This window comes from Vanacampus margaritifer, chromosome 1 (assembly GCF_051991255.1).
Source record: "Vanacampus margaritifer isolate UIUO_Vmar chromosome 1, RoL_Vmar_1.0, whole genome shotgun sequence".
Lineage (NCBI taxonomy): Eukaryota > Metazoa > Chordata > Actinopteri > Syngnathiformes > Syngnathidae > Vanacampus > Vanacampus margaritifer.
In genome coordinates this window covers 47,591,855-47,609,523 of record NC_135432.1, presented here as the reverse complement: position 1 = coordinate 47,609,523, position 17,669 = coordinate 47,591,855, and the positions used below count along the sequence as shown (strand labels likewise).

The 17,669-nt window shown below is 38.5% G+C and overlaps 1 protein-coding gene across 1 annotated transcript; it reads right to left on the bottom strand.

Moving 5' to 3' along the window:
* Window positions 1-7,228: 7,228 nt before the first annotated feature.
* On the bottom strand, window positions 7,229-15,907 carry lamtor3 (late endosomal/lysosomal adaptor, MAPK and MTOR activator 3). The gene is made up of 7 exons (XM_077563198.1): window positions 15,750-15,907; window positions 15,490-15,529; window positions 14,554-14,588; window positions 13,625-13,683; window positions 11,803-11,936; window positions 7,575-7,638; window positions 7,229-7,485 (listed from the first exon to the last, which is right to left on the bottom strand). The coding sequence occupies exons 2-7, from the start codon at window positions 15,496-15,498 to the stop codon at window positions 7,412-7,414; spliced, it is 375 nt and encodes a 124-aa protein (XP_077419324.1). The 5' UTR covers window positions 15,499-15,529; window positions 15,750-15,907; the 3' UTR covers window positions 7,229-7,411.
* Window positions 15,908-17,669: the final 1,762 nt, after the last annotated feature.

The following is a 17,669-nucleotide window of genomic DNA, read 5'->3' as shown; positions in this document are numbered from 1 at the left end:
AAATACTTAGGCATAAAAATCTCACCTAAATTAACTGATTTAATTCATTTAAACTTTACTCCACTTCTGGATAGCATTTATAGTGACTTGGAGCGCTGGAATAATCTTCCCATTTCTCTAATAGGACGAATAGCCACCATTAAAATTAAAGTTTTACCCCAAATAAACTATTTTTTCCTCAATGATTCCATTTAAACCTACGTGTAACTGGTTCCAGTTGTTGGACTCGGCCATTACAAAATTTTACTGGAATAAAAAAAGAAGCAAAGATTAGTCTATCTACGCTTCAGAAAAGTAAATCCAAAGGAGATCTAGAGGCACCAAATGTTATGCACTACTATATAGCTAACCAGCTACAATATATCATTCTATGGGCACAACCCAACAGAGATACTAACTGTTGGCTGGAACTAGAACAGAAGGATTGTAATAACCTCAGACTTTTAGATTTACTCTTTATTAAAACATCGATTGCGGGCTTTCTCCCCTATGGCATAACCCCGACTTTCATCATAACAACCAATCGTTTTATTTAGGTGTGGGGGAGCAGAAAGGAATTACACATCTCCACCATCTTTTCTCAGTTAATATGTTTATATCAAATACATCCTTGCTCCAAAAATACAAAATTAAAAACTTAAATTTTTTACATTATCTGCAAGTTAAAAATATGATAAAGAAACAAATTCCAACACTTCGGGGTACGGTCCAACCGCCTGTTTTAGCTAAAGATATTACCAAGCTCTTTCCGACAACAACAAAAAACTCTCAAAAATATGTTACTTTCGTATACTGATAAAATGTATTTACCCATCTCGAAATGGGAGACAGACTTATCTATAGCTCCGGAATATGACTTTTGGATTCAAGTTTGTGATAACGTATTTAAAATGACAAAACATAAATTTACAACTTATCCAATCTAAAATTATTCATAGAACATATATTACTCAATATATGATCAAGAAAATGGGACTCTCAGACTCCGACATTTGTCTCCAGTGTTTACAAAACACTACAGACATTTGGTTATGCACTCCGGTTATTTATTTCTGGACTAAAGTCTTAGAAACACTTTCCGCTATCTTGGACTGCAGGATAGATACCCTTATCTCCAAACTTATGTTTGCTAGGTGACCTAACAACAACTGACTTACCACGTAAACAATTTCAATCTACACTTGTAGCCCTTACTATCGCAAAAAAAAACAATTCTTGTTAACTGGAAAAATAAACACACTCTGAATATCGACCAATGGTCTAACCTCCTCATAAATCACATTTCAATGGAAAAAATATCTGCGAATAAAAACCAAATATGAAAATGTATAGAATCATGGTCTACGTATATAGAATCTTTTCATTTAAATCTGCTTACTTAATTCTGCCTGTTAGCAAGAGCCACCACATCGCGATAACTTACATTGCTGTTTCTGTATTTGGCAATTTGTAACTAATGGTTGTGTTTTTATAGTCAGGAACCCAGTTGCTGCCAGCAAGATCGAGCAGACTACATCAAATGACACCTTACAGTCACCACTCCTCAAGATTCACTTCCAATGGGCACTAAGGGTTAATATTTGGAATCACTGCATGCCAGTGGGTTAACTCTATAGGTGCTGGCCCCCCCTGGCTGAGCGTGGGCGGCTCTGCCCCTCTGTTGGCTGCTGGGTGGCGGCTGCGTCTTGGCCGTTCTCTGGGTCTCTTGGGGGTGCTGCGTTGCGGTGCTCTCCCTGGTGTCCGGGGCCGGTGGCGTGCCCCGTTCTGCTGCATTGGGCTGGGGGCGCGGGCCGTGTTGGGGGCGCTCCTGACTCCTGGGTTTGCTCTCCGGCTGGTGGCACCTGAGGGGCCTGGGGATTGTGCCTTGGCGCTGCCGTGGCCTGGGAGGCCCTGGGGGGTTTTGCTTGCTCTGTCCTGGCCGAGGTCGACAGCTCCCCTCTTTGGTGGAGGTTTTCATGCATGCCGGATCCACCACACCAGCATCTATCGAAATTATAACACAATCTGCTTCTTCCTCTGGTCGTGGAATCGGTGGAGGTGGATGTCTGTGGATCTCACTCTGCTTCATCTATCCTTCCTTCCTTTCCTCAGTCTCTCCTTTGGTCTCTTGGGGTCTCCCTAATTTGTTGGAATTTAGATGTTTCTGGGGTTGGTGAAAGACTCTGGTTGGTAACCCGGTGGGTAGTAGGTGATGTCTGGTCGGTGCTGGATTTCACTTTCCTTTCTTTTCTTTGCTCCTTCCTCGGGTCACCTGACAACCTCACGACTCTAGCTGGATTCTGAAGTATTCGGTTTAGGTGAAAGTTATGGGATTTTTAATAGGTTTTAGGTGAATTAATGAGTACACACTCACACGCACGCACACACACACAGACAAACACATACGCAAATACTCAACGCACATACAAAACAAAAAAAATACAAAACAATGCATTTCTGTGTTTTACAATACTCAGAAATGAGGATAGATAGAGATATATACAGTAATGGTCACAAGAGAATAATTTGTGTCCTTGTGTTCGAGTAATTAACAAAATACAACCTTTAAAATAAAACTGCCACGTGAATTAAAATTCATATACTTTTAGATCAAAATAATACGAGTTATTAAAAAAAGCTTAATTTAAAAGAAAAACAAAATTATTCATAGTGAGGCATTTTCTACAAGTTGAGTCTGTTTTTGTCATTAAAAACTCTCAAAATAAGTTTCCTCCGCAGGGTGTCCGGGCTCTCCCTTAGAGATAGGGTGAGAAGTTCGGTCATCCGGGAGGGACTCACGGACGAGCCGCTACTCCTCCGTGTTGAGAGGAGCCAGCTGAGGTGGCTCAGGCATCTGGTTCGGATGCCTCCTGGAAGCCTCCCTGAAAAGGTGTCCCGAGCATGTCCCACTGGCGGGAGGCCCCGGAGATGACCCAGGACACGCTGGAGAGTTTCTCGACTGGCTCAGGAACACCTTGGGATCCCGCCGGAGGAGCTGGTTGAAGTGGCTGGGGAGAGGGAAGTCTGGGCATCTCTCCTAAAGCTGCTGCCCCCACGACTCAAACTCGGACAAGCGTTAGAAGATGGATGGATGGATGGTAAACATTTACACTCTCTCCACTAAGGAACAAATAAAAACATTTAGCTAATAATAATGGTCCTGAAGAGCTGGGGCCCTGACCATCGAGATGGAACGTGCAGCTGCCATCTGTCCATGCAGCTCCTCTCTGCACTTTAGGTGGTGGTCATGCTCCTGGCTCCTCTTCCACTACTTCCCACAGATAACCATTGCTGATGCAGATGTTGTGGAGGATGGAACAACAGGCAGCCACGTGGACGGTTAAGGTGGGTTGCATCTCAAGTGCTTAAAAAAAAAACTGAACACCATCTTGCCTTCATCATCCCAAAAGCTCTTTCTACAACAGATCTTTCTCTTGCATGATGTCGTTTAAACCGGGCTTCCACGGTGCTTCTTACAGGCTCCCTGTATGGGGTGAGAAGAGTGATGGGCCGATGGATGCAAGGATGCCCACCATCACCAAAGGTGATGAGTCCATTTGGGGGATAGAGGCTGTGGACAAATAGAGGGCTGTTCCTTAACACGGGATTCGTGGACAGATCCGGGGTAGCTAACAAACCAATAAACATGCTCAGGTAATCCCATTGAATTGAATGAAACAATTTTCTGTGAAGTTGTCCGTTTTCACGAGGGGGCTTGATCCGAATGTGGCAGCCGTCAAGTCACCCGCAGCAGATCCAGCGAGATCCTAAAAACCAGCTGCGATTTGGGGCAGTTTCTCCTTGGTTGGGAAGCGAATTACTTGTCTAGCTGAAGGACCTGGTTGGAAACTCTGTGGATCACATCATGGACTGTAGACCAAGGTATGTCAGACGCCCTGGCAAAGACACAGTCTATGGTGCCACTGGCCAACCAAAAGAGGAAGACGAGGACTTCTGTCGTGCCTCCAGCCTTGGTGTTCGGTGGTCTGCATGTATCCAACAAGTCGTGTAATACTGGCCTGGGTGAGCCAAAAATCAGTGCAGAGTTTAGAATTGCAATAAAAGTACATGCTGAGCAGGCGTACTTGATGGTTGGTTCAGCCAGTACTGATGTGTTCCATCAAATAAAAAACTCATAAAATGCAGTGGCGCCTCTTTGTTATGCCTATGCAGCACTTTTTATTTTTGCCTTCATGGTATTTTATACCGTGGACCTGAGCGGTTGGTCGTGTGCAGAATTGTTCGCTAGATCATGACGCGTGGTAGCGCCAAGAAGCGTTTTTTTTCCTTTATTAATAAAGTAAGTTACCTGTGGACTTCCAGCCCATTTTTTTGCTATCCAGCAGCTAGCTGATTTGCCACCCAGTTTGGTCCCTGGGCTCCACTTTGAACCACCAACCCTAACAACTCTCTTCCTAAACAAGATAACACAGGGAAACATGCAGCCGCTGCATCATGTCAGGTACGGTGGTCAAGTGATAAGCAACGAGGCAAAAGTAGTGAGCTAGCTGTCCGAATGGACCTTCTTCACAAAAACCGGGAAAACGGTCATCACTGTGAATCTCAGCTTCCGGACAGTTTATTAAGCGCTAGAAGCAAGATGGATCGTAGAGTACATTGCACACATCTGAAGCATTTGCCCAACATCACTTTTGCCGCTGTGAAAACTGAAATTGTACAAGAAAACTCCATAACGAAAAAAATAAGAATGAAGTGTACGCATTTTTCCACGAGAAACTTATTTTAAAATATCAATATGATCGTCTTAAATAAATCAAACTTGTATCTATATATTCGAGTGTTCTTCTTTGTTTCTTATTGACGTGCTGAACTGTGGGAACAGATTACTAAACTGTGGGTACAGTTAATGTCTTAGTGATAAAGAACTCAGCATTAGTATTTTAACACACAAAATTAGTTACTATGAAAAATACAATATATAAAAGTTAATTTTTTAGAGATCCATGGGTCAAATGGAGGGGCACAATCATTTTGGTGGGTGGGCACAGACCAGTATGGCCTGCCCATGGTAACGGGAAGAAGGATGGTTGGCGAAGCCTCTCAAAACAGTTTCTAATCCAGGGTGGGCACATCCCCCAATTTCAGCACACTTATCTCTATCATTCAAAATTACAATGATGGCTATTTCTTTAGTAGCAAACTTTTTTTTTTTTAAACTTGATTTTCATGTATGCGCAAACGCAATGTTGACTTTGCTTATTGTCAATTAGTCACAGACGGCATGGGTGGAGAAGTGGCGGCAGTAGGAGCACACAGAGGGAGGAAGCGAGCGAACAGAGACAAATGAGGTGCGGCAGGGAAAAGCAGTTCCATCTGGACACATTTAAACTATTATTATTATTATATTTTTTAAATCGGGTTTTATTTTCTTAAGATTTTCCTTGCCATTTGGGGTTCGATCAGGGGATGTCGTTAATATTTGACAACTGTGGGCATGTGAAGCCCTTTGAGACTCTTTTATGATTAAGGGCTATATAAATAAACTTGACTAAGAAAAATAACATTTTTTTTTCTTTAAAAATGGACCTTTGTAAATGCATGTACATACAGTACATTTCTAAACACTGTCCCAAATGAGTCTGACATATCACCAAAAGGGCACCAATATGGACTTATATTGGTAAGTTTATCACTGGTAATTGTAAGGTATCATTTTATGCATATTATGCAGAACCAAAATAAATAAAGCTACTGTGAAATGTTGAGTTATTGATGGTATACTTCCTCTGCATCAACGTGTTGTACCAGGATTGAGCGTTTCTACCTTAAAGTGTACCGCCAATGCCCCCTTTTGAAGGTATTGATGGGGAAATGGAGCAATATTGTAAAGTTTGATATAATATCTGGTGTTCATATTTTTGTGTCTAGTCTTGTATTTGCCAAAACAATTCTGCTGGTTAACTTTTAATGCTCATCGCCATGTTGGGGTGGATGTGAGGTGAACACGTTGACAGGCTGTCACTCACAGACGAGTTACTACAGAGTGAAATGCCAGATCGCTTCGCGATGGATGTAAATTAGTCATCTAGACTCGTATATTTATTATTATTTAATTGAAACATCATGGATATAACCTGACTCAACAGAGATGCTTCCAGCTTGCATACGGTAAGCGATTACATGTGCGTACAGTAGCGAGAAGAGACTCGGATTCGTCAAAAAATGCTGTATTGGATTGGGAGACGGCTGAGCAAAGATGACTTTCAACATGGTGACGTCACGACTTCGCTCCTTACAGGTAAGTACAGCTGCACGTATTAGAGGTCTTCAGAGAGATATTATATATGGAGGACCAAAACTGACAAAACTAAAAATAAATAAGTGACCAAATAAATGAATAAAAGTGAAAATAAAAACGGATATAAAAAAATATTATTCCAAAAATAAATGAAAATGGAAATTATATATATATATCCCTAAATAAATAAAAATTAAAACAATAAAAAATGAGATTCAAAAAATAAATACAAAAATAAATACACAAATAGAATTAAATATCAATCAATAAATAAATCGCTCTGCTCTCACATTTGTTTATTTCATGCTGTAGACGCTCTGTCAGGTCGAAATGTTATTCAAATGAGGTAGCGGTCCTAAGCGTGTCTTGGGTTGGGCTCCGCTGTTGCAAACTGCCTAGAGCAGGGATAGGCAAGTTTGGCCCTAGAGAGCCGCAGTCTTGCATGTTTTCGGTGTCTCCTGCCTCCACCCCAGGTGTTGACTGCGGCTCTCTAGGATTGAACTTGCCTACTCCTGCTTTAGAGTGAGCGAGAGTCATCCATTGCTAGAGCTCTCCATGCAAGCCGGCAAGACTTCCTTGTTCGCCGACCCGCTCTCTCGACCACTGAAAGGCAGTTTGCAACAGCGGAACCCAACCAAAGACACGCTTAGAGCCGCCCCCTCATTAGAATAACAGTTTGACCTGACAGAGCATCTGCAGCATGAAATAAATAAATGTGAGAGCAGAGCGTTTTTATTTATTGACTTGATATTTAATTCTATTTATTTTCACATTTATTTGTATTTTTTTAAATCTTGTTTTATATTTTATTTATTTAGTAATTTATTTTTTTAATTTTGGCAGTTTTTTTCCTCCATAATTATAAGCTTGCTTAAATACAACTAGTTTAACTAAAAACACATTCTGTATGTATTTTTCCTTCAGAGCACCACAAGTACACTTTTAACTGTGCATCAAATCCTTCAAAGGGGGGGAAAAAAAACAGTTAACTTTTTATGTATTAAAATCAAGAATTTATTCAGACTTCCAGTATCAGATGAAACATAAAACAATTGATTCCAACACAGCACAGAGTGTTAAATTGTGATTGAAGTGAGTGTAAGATGCAAACAACACGGCACGGGAGAGTTTTGCCCTCAGCGAATCCCTGAGGCTTTGATGGTGAGACGAACTTTATGTCACTTCTACTACCTGCCTCAGCTCATTTATTAGTGGAGCCAACTCCTTTTCCAAACTCATGATGAGACCTGAGAAAACAACAGGAGAATCACATCTCACTACAAGAGGAAAAAACTCGATCAATAAAATGCACAAGAGAAGCTTAACTGTTGTTTACCTGTGTTGGCACTGCTGCTAGCAATGAAACTGATGACAAGAGGTAAGCGGTTGAACTGCACAATCTGTTCAACACAGAGACACCAAACATGTCAAACCATAATCTACGAGGACATCAGAAAAGTAGATGGCTTCTTTTTTGGGTGAAATGTCTAACTTGATTCCTTATAGGAGAATGCTAAAATATTTGTAAACAATGCATGTTTAGGATCATCTTCTTTTCGGCTTGTCATATTTGGGGCTCTAATTAAAGGTTTTTCTGTGTTTTTATTTTATTTTCGTAATCTTGGGAGTATATTTTTTCTCTGATGCATTTCAATGGCTGTCAATTATGTGGATTATTGCTATGGCAGAAGTGAGACTGTATAAATACTAGGACTGTTAGTTTAACGCGTTGACTCATTCAAACCCACTAATAAATACGTTTTTTAATACTTTGTCCTTCACTCCCAAAAACTTATTTTTTATCCTTTTTTTTCTCAAATGTTTTTTTTATGCTAGAGCATACAGATGGCTTTGATGTAGCTTCTGACCTAAAGAGGTAGCTTAAAGCAATGGTAGGTATTACAAAAAAACGGCCAGCAGGTGACAGCAGAGTATAAGAGATCAGCCAGGGCTGTTTTTCCCCAGTGTTTTCAAAAGATTTGTGAATAATGATGAAACTTAGCTATATTCTAATGCTAATTGCTGCAAAACGGAAACAGATAGAAATACACTTTTTTCCTGATGGAAGAAGAGACTCTAATCTTTGAATGAATGAGTTAATTATATTAATTAATGCTACAAATTAACACAGTATGAAAATGAACATAATTACAGCTAGAAGTCCCACAGCCAAGCCATTTGACTTTTCTACATAGAATACCCAAAGGGCAGCCCAGTGGCTGGATTAGTCCCACCATTTATTTGCAAATGAGGCAATAACTGCCTCCAAGTGTTTTAGATAGTTTTGGATTAACATCCAAACACAGGTGTGATCAGGTCTACCTTTTGGCCTTTCTAATTTCAATACCAATAGGGGAGTTGGCGGCCCTTTTGCACAACTCAACAATGACCCTTGCCTTATGGATGCTAATGACAACTGTGGATTTATTCAGTTAGGTTCCATGAATGTGAAGTGAAATCTGCGCAAGCATTTGAAATTTGGCCCATTAAGTGACTCGTAGGCTGCAGTAGCACGTCACTTCCTAATGGCAATTAATTTCCTAATTTCAAATACTTGCGCCATTAGTCGAAAGCAGGGCGACAACAGACATGGTGACACGCGAGTGCGACGGGAGAGCGAGGCAAGCTTACTTGGACCTTTGAACGGCAAGTTTATTTAGAATAAGAACAAAGATGGGACTATTAACTCTTTCACTCCAAGCCATCTTCACTGAAGCAACCACCTTCACTCCTGGCTGTTTTACTGGATTTTGACAGATTTTGTAAGGCCCACAGAATATTGTGTTCGATTGCTATAAAAACATGGAACCTACCAAAAGAAAAATTAGAGTCTCTTCTTTTATCAGAAAAAAAAGAAGGTTATTTCTATTTGTTTCCCAGGGTTCTTGCAGGAATCACCAAGTTAATTTTTAGACCTTTTTAGATCATTATGAGAAATTTTTTAGACCAACTTCAAGTCATAGCAAGCTGGTTCTTTCTGGGTTTCGCGTGTGACTCGAGGGCCTTCACGCCCAAAGTCTCCAACTTTATATATATTTTTTGCTTACTTTGCAACAAGCCGAGTGCCTATCGCCTGCTACTTCCTCCAGCTAGAAAACGTTCAAGCCAATTCTTGTTAAACTAACACTAATCCATTTTACAGAAACACGCTGACAGTCCCCATTCTGACTAACTGCATAAAGTCGGTGGAGATGAAAACTTGAAAGGTACAGTATGCGGTAGTGGACACACTGGGCCACCTAATTATAATGCTACATTACCACGAATAGCGAAGGGAGTGTTTCGTCTCGCTTTACTCACTAGCGTTTCACTGCCGGAGTGTACACAGGCACGGAGTGTACACCGGAGAGAGGGGCTTTGTTTTGCTTCACTTGTCGCAGCCACTTCCACTACAGCAAAACTCCTCTCAGGGAAAAAAAAGTTTCAACATTGTAATCAAGTGGTCGCGGTGCAATAATGCTTTAGCTAATGCAGCTAAGGGTTAAGCCTTTTTGGGTGGTGGCCCTGCCAGAACCAGCACTGGCCCTGTATATCGCTAGCCTTGTACCGATACCTCTATCAGAATTTGGTCAATTTAACTTTTTTTTCTCAAAAAATCATTACTATTAATCATTCCCAAGTGTGTATTATTTATTTATTTTACAAAGGATTCTCCAAACTCGAGTGTTGAAAATTGCTTTCTTTCTTTGATGATGCAATGTCAATGATTGAACAAACGACAACACAGCACAATCACTAGAGCTTGTCACGCATCATTGCAAGCCATTCATCATTGCAAGCATGGCACCACTTAGCAAAAGAAAAAACAAAAACAAAAAAGATAACTGTAATAAGAGAGAAAAAAATAAGATAATAATGTAATGATTCCTAATAAGAGATCAAGTAATTCACAATTAGTAAAACATAACTGTAAAACATTATATACTATATATTAAAGTGTTGATTTCATCACATTTATTGATCAATTTTCTAGGGCCATTTATATTTTTATTGGTGTCGAGACACCCTGTACAATATACAATAAAATACATTTTATAAACTAAATACATACATAAAATAAAAGTAAAATATCTAGTGGCTATAAAAGTCACATTGTGCAAATAATTAAATTCAATACAACAGTGTGCCAGAGTAGCTCCCATTTTACAGTTCTCCATACAAACTGTAGTGTGTCCGACTGAACACTTGGTGGCTCACTGAGTTGCACCCACATAAGGACGTACTTCATAGACAGCCGAAAAAGAAAGCCACGAAGTGAAGAGATAGTGACATGTGCTAACTTCGAATCAAAGTGAATAAAGACAAATACAAGACTAATTGCTGAGAATGCTGCACAGATCGTCAAACTCAATGTCCGCTACAGGCACAGACCCAATTGAAAACTATTTGCGGCGATTGAAGGCTTTTATCTGCCTTGATCCGAATGTAACGGTGTAGCTTAGCTAACCGCTATGAACTACCCGCCTGTCCGAACTATATTGACTAAAAAACAAACGCACCGCCTCAAATGCCCCCCTTCGCTTTTGGTGTTGACTTTTTCAGCACGCAGACAGTAAAAACAACAATGCAACAGGCACATTTTTTTCCCTACAGAAAGTTCTCAAAATGGATGGAGCGGATATAAGAATTTAAGACTTAGGGTATATTACATTTTAGGCCTGGTATAAAAATATGGGTGTTTTTAAAAGACATTTAAGGCCTAAAAATTAAGTTTCGAAATTTTAAACTTTTTTAGACCCTGCAGGAAAGTTTTGCAGCAATTAGCATTAGAATATAGCCAAGTTTCATCATTATTCACACTCTTGTTGAAAATACTGGGAAAAGGATCTTGTTGCAACATGGCCCTGGCTGAACCTCTTATACTCTGCTGCCACCTGATGGCCGTTTTTTGTTATAACTACCAATGCTTTAAAGCTACCTCTTCCTGTCAGAAGATGCATCCAAGCCTTCTGTATGCTCTTGCATAAGTAAACATAAAAACTGTATAAATAATTTAGTAGGAGTGAAAGAAAAAAGAAAAAGAAAAAAAAAACATATTTACACATTTTAGGGTTTGAATGAGTTAAGAAGAACGCAGTGGTTTGTACCTTGTGTAAAAAAGAATTTCCTAGAATTCAGATTCTTTATTTGGGGACCTTTAGCAGATATTAGATTAAAATCGATTCATTAATTACAAATATGTAATTCATTAGATTTTTTTTTAAACACCTGACAGCACTAATAATTATATACTATAAATAGAATAATAATATAATAGGCTACTGTAAAAAAATATATAATAGCAATAGAAAAGTTTAAATAGATATATTTCTCCATCTTCTGATTGAATTGGAGATCGAGTATAATTTTTCAAACTCGCTGATTGACCCTAAAACTGATCGCATAAAGCCAATTTTGTTTTTAACATACAGTCAATTAACAAGTTATTTAAATAGACATATTGCTCCACCTTCATATCGGTTCGGTGATCGGATGTTTTTTTCTTAAGTCTCTGATCAGCTCCAAAAATCCTGATCATGTAAAGCCTAAGCTAAACAATATTTAAACGCTGTCTGCAGTTTGACCTGGTAGCTGTTGTAGTAGCAGATAATACTCTTGTTTTTGGAGAGGCCCAGCTTGCTGCCTTGATCTGTTGCCAGAGCAAACGTGGACAGGAAGCCTGGTCTCAGCGCATGGACTGGTACGTTGTCATTGGCAACTGCAGGAAGAATGTAGGAATATATTATCTCTATCACATAAGGCAGAACATGCACTGCTACACACGTTTTCAAATTTTGAGAACAACATGTAAAGATGGGAGAAAAAAAGTAAGGCAATCTTTGGATTTAATAATTAGTCTTGTTGCCTTTAGCAACAATAACCGCAATCAAATGTTACCTGTACTTACTAAAACTAACAAAAGTTCAAGTAAACCCAAGGAATTAAAAAAAAAACACACACACACACAAAAACTACAGCACAGCTAATATTAGAAATCTGATAGATATATACAATTGCAATTCAAATTGCAGATAGTAGAATTTAATTTCAAATAAATTCATGCATCCATTATCTGAGAAATTCCGAGTTGAGCAGATTTTATCCTCACAAGGGTGAATGCCAGCCAACCGCAGGGCACACACAGACGAACAACCCTTCACACTCACCATTGTCAGGTTTCCATCCCAATGTTTCAAAAATTTTAAGCAAATATTGGGAAAATGCGCAAAACGGACATGCTTATGCCCGTTTCCATCTGTTCTTCTTTTGCGAGTATTGCGATAAGACTCTGCCGCTGTAGGTGGCGGTATACACCATATAGATGGGGTCCACCAGTAATTTAAAAGAAGAACAAGAACAGGAAGAAACTGTGCCGTGCGATGACGTCGTACGAGTTTTCTTTTGTAATTTTTGATAAATCGTAGCGTTTCTTTACTGTTTTCTAAAACTGCATTAATATTCGGTTCTTTAATTAATTCCAAATAGATTTCTGTTTCGTCGTCCCCCCAAACATACCTTACTTTATCGTCCGACATGGCTATAAACGTACATGTGATGTAATATCTGGTCAAAACGTGTGACTTGCATCAGGTCTTGCCAGTGGTTATTCACAAAACCTGTTTCCATTGCCAAAATTCGCCTTTTCCTTTTTTTGATACGCTACAAAATCAACTCCCTCCAAGCATAAAAACTTTTTAGTGAATTTTGGACCCTATTTCGAATTTCTAGCGTTTCCATTCTGTTTTATTTTCACATTTTTTGAAAATTCAAATAAAAATTGGTGCATGGAAACCCCATTAGTCACATCTGGGGACAATTTAGACCAGGGCTGGGCAAACTGATTGTGTTAAAGTGATTTTTTTCTTCTCAGATTAAAACTTGGTAAATCGAGTGGCAAACTCGTTTTTGTCACGTGCCACATCGCATTTATGGTTTCCCTTGGTGGGCCATTATGACTGAAACCATATAAATGTATGATTGCCTTATCACATTGATAACAAATTGTTGCATAACTAATTTTGAGATAAGCTTGTAAAAGATTGTCTGGTATGCTAATTTTCTAATAATTTTAAAAGAGAGGTTGGTAATAAAAAACACTTGCAATATCGCAACGTTTAGTGAAAGTGAAGACAATTTGCAATTTGGGGTATTTTACCAAGAAACAAGTCAACACATGATTTGGAGTGTTTTTGATTTTTTGCTGTGCCAAATGATCAAAGCAGGTTCTTTACATAATTGACAGTTCAGTCTTTACTTTTGTACTTCATGACATTTCAGGATCTGCACACTTTTACTTTCACTGAAGTATTGGACATCAATTAGTACTTCCCCTTTAAGTAACACACAGATTCCTAATTTTGGCCCATTATAAAACAGTGTCCAAATGGTACCATATTGCTTCAATACCTTTAACAACAGGAACTCCATCTCTGTCTGTGACCACAATTGCGTGAAGACCTTCAACACTACATGAAAGCACAAAACAGATTACAGTGCAGGGTTTAATGCTACGTTCAGACCGAACCATAAATATTGCGACGCTAAGCTGGTCTCGCGCTTTTGTTTGCGGGGTACAGTGCAGGGTTTAATGCTACGTTCAGACCGAACCGAAGTAATAGAATATTTGGCATTTAGCTTTTTATGTTTTATATCTTATTCAAGCCATTCCTTATGGAAGGATTTAAGCAGACACAAAAATGGGCCCAGCGCGGTAAAAGATCAATCATGACTGATCAGTTTAAGTGAATTAAACTCAAAATATTGAATATTAAATATTTAAAAAGCAATAATGTGCTGACTTCCATTGTATTTATTTAAGGAATATCTACTGGCCCAGTCACATAGTGACCATGGGCTATTGTTAATGTAGAACCCTGCAGTGGAATCTCAGATCATGAACAAACCGTTTACAAATGAATTGGTTAGAATAAACTTTGACAAATATTTAGTTGACAACAAACACATCATCCATGCAAAACACACATGCTGTGTTATTAGACCCATCTGTCATGTAATTCACATGCAGATAATTATTTTTTACTTAGCTTTTTTTTGTTGTTGTTATCTCTAAATTAGCTCTCAGTATAACTCCCACACAAGTAAAGAGTCAATCTGATTTTGCTATTGGAGCAGTCTGGCACCTCTGGCATAGAACGGATTAGTTATATTTCCATTCATTTTAGCTTAGGGAAAATTGCAAACATCATGGATGGCAAACAAGTTTTCGAACTAATAAGTTTATGGACCGAGGCTCCACTATTTTTACAAATGTCTTCACCTAATGATCTGAACTATATACAGTAACAAAATAATTTTACATCATATTTTATACATACCTTTGCAACTGTTTGTACAGGTATCTTTTTAAATCCTGCAAAAGAAAAATGTTAGATGAAGACATTAAAAAAAAAATTTACATAGGAACATGTCTCAGAAACGTACCCAAATTTGTATGCTTACTATGAACTTTTATCACTAACTTATGCTAATCAAGTAGTAAAGTCAAAATTATAGTAAATATTTCTATGAAAAAAATACCGACTTCAGAACAATCAAGTGAAAAACAGCAAGTAAGGCAGAAACTAAAAGTGCTGGATGGTGATTTACACTTATACCGCAGAGCAAACTAGGTAGCCATTTGTAGCCGTTTGTGGCCTTGAAATATAGGCCGTTTAAAATCCTGAAAACTGATGACATACTGTACGTATAACAATGCTACAAGTTGAATCTCTCCCAAACTTAACTACAGACACAGTCTACTGAGAATTAATGGAATTGGTTGTTTTTAAAATTTGCTTGCAAAGACTCCTACTGCTTAAGGCAAGTTAAATTCAAAACGTATCGATTCCATTTGAAATTAAATTTAAGACCAGCTTCACAATGCTCCCAATGTACCATTTTGTCCAGAGTTGCTATAGACATAATCGACGCACATCTCATTTTAAAACCACATCACTGTTGGGCTGGGCAATAAATCCAATTAATTCGATACATTGTCATTTTAAAAATCGAATTGTTGAAAATGTGCTTAATCGTGAAAACGAGTTTTGTACTACGCTGATGTGTGAAACCCGGAAGTCCGTGGCATCTACACTATTGACGTTGGTTACTTATTCGAATGTTTAATCTATTTTAGATTGATACAGTAATACATATGAAATATACATTTTCATTAAAACACTGTAAACTGAAGTGGGCCAGTCTGAGCCATGAAATTCCAGGGCTGAAAATAACTGCCAGTCCGGCCCTGAATGCAGCAATAGTATACTCACATCAGCCATGGTGGCTAGTCTTCTCACGTGTCATTCAATTCTGTTGGCAATAGGAACAAAACACTTAATACACCCGATGTTCGTTAAAACAAACAAGAAAATGACGCAAGGTTAAGTTTGTAAACATCAATGGACACTAACGTGCAAGCTAACTAGCGCGAGTTTGCTCCGTGATGATTATAAGATATACGAGGTGAATACTGAATATCTAACGTAACTGAGCAAAACCGCTTGGAGAAACACGAAACGACCCCACATACCTGTCCTCTGGAAAGAAATTAAAAACTGCAATAACTGTGCAAACTGTAGAAACGCACACCGTCTACTGTCACCAACACAAACGTCAACGGTGGTCACGCGCACAAAGTCACATGACCTGCTTGTTTTCTTTCCGCCTTTTGAGAAAGACTTGAGGAAAGTCAAAGCTGCGCAATTGGCGCACCGCGACGCCACAACAGCATCTTAACTTCATGCAATAAGTCTGATGGCGAATATTTAACTGGTGTAAATGCAGTTTTCCATAATTGCAATAATGAAACTGTTATGAACGTTTAAGGTTTTGTCAAATGGATAACTGAGTAGTCACTGACGATTTTATTGATGTTTACGTCAAAGTTAAGGAGTTCATGAGTAAAACCTACATCAATTTGGGATAATGTATATTGAGATAATGGGTTTAATTGTTAGATTACATATTATCGTGTAATGCATAATAATGCATGGATGACTATGACAGCTAATCAGATGTTTGCTGATGTTTTAAACCTAGAAATGGTTAGATCACATTAAATCAAAAGAAACAGCAATACATCTAATGTAATTTACCTCCTTGAGATATAACTGTATGTATTTCAGTATTATTTTGTTGAAAACACAAGGCAGGACAAGGACAGTTGTGCAAATCCATAAATAGCAAGATATTAATAGCTTGCTTTGCAGGAAACCTCACACTACAGTTGATTCCTCAATGCTGCCACACAACTAGTGAAGTAACAGAGAAGTGGCCTTCTACCTTGTTACTGCTGTATGCTGCAAAAACAGAAAGGTGAGTTTTTTTTCTGAAAGGTTGTTTTTAGAATGTACAGGACATTAATTTAAGATTCAGCATATTTATTTCATTTGTCATACCATATGAGCAGCAAAAACAGAACCGTAGCAATGAAATTATCCCAAGAGAATCCTCCCTAAACTTACGCTATTGATCTTAAGTTTTTGTATCAAACCCCCCCACAAATCTATCTATCTATCTATCTATCTATCTATCTATCTATCTATTGAAGGTATTAGTTGATTACTATATTAAGTGTAATCTTTGCGTGTTCAAAAATAATTGAAAAATGAGATCTGATGAAGAAGCTTCTTTTGCAAAAGATTTATTTTAGGAGCTCCTAAAAGACACAAGACATGCTTACATTCAAAGGTGATGTTAAGCCTCGAGTGTGTCCATATGAAAAACACACAGTCGCTTTATAGAGGAAAAAAGCATACTCCTCCTCTGAGGCTGGACAAAGGGTTAGCAATTATAATAAACAGACAAGTGATTCATTGACATGTTTACTCCAGTTTCGTCCAGAGCCGGAAATATATGACTAGACAGGTACGACCCTGCGACCTAGACTCCCTAAGACCCACAGTGTTATCAACTTGAGAACATGCATGCCTCCCATGTGCATTCCTGTCTCACCAGCTGGAAGGGAGTGAAAAGTGTTATTCATTACACTACAGTTATATGTCCAATATATTTCACACAAACATTATCAGTTAAATGGCATCTATATACTATAAGTAAATTCATAAACAGTAAAAATATGCTTAGAAAATGTTAAATGTCTTCAGTATCTATCTATCTGTCTGTCTGTCTGTCTGTCTGTCAATTTCACTTTGTGTATATGGGCCCTATTTTCATGCCCAGTGCAACTCAAGCGTAAAGTGCAGTCTAAAAGTACGCATGTGTGGAGTTTTCTTTCTTTTAGTATATTTGTAGACACGGGCAGGTATAAATGGGCTTTGTTTCTTGAAACTGAAATGATATTTTCAAAACTGCAAGTTCATTTGGCCAAACAGACTTACATTTGTGCACAATCATCAGTTCATTAGAAAAAGCACATATCTATCCCAAAACTGCTCACTCATGCTTCACTCCAAGTTCCTTTCCCAAACAAAGAGTCAATAAGTACTGT

Coding starts and splice junctions, on each gene's coding strand:
- lamtor3 (XM_077563198.1), bottom strand. Junction 13,684..14,553: donor CTGTACAAACAGTTGCAAAG/GTATGTATAAAA, acceptor GCTTTCATGTAG/TGTTGAAGGTCTTCACGCAA. Junction 11,937..13,624: donor TGGAGTTCCTGTTGTTAAAG/GTATTGAAGCAA, acceptor TTCTTCCTGCAG/TTGCCAATGACAACGTACCA.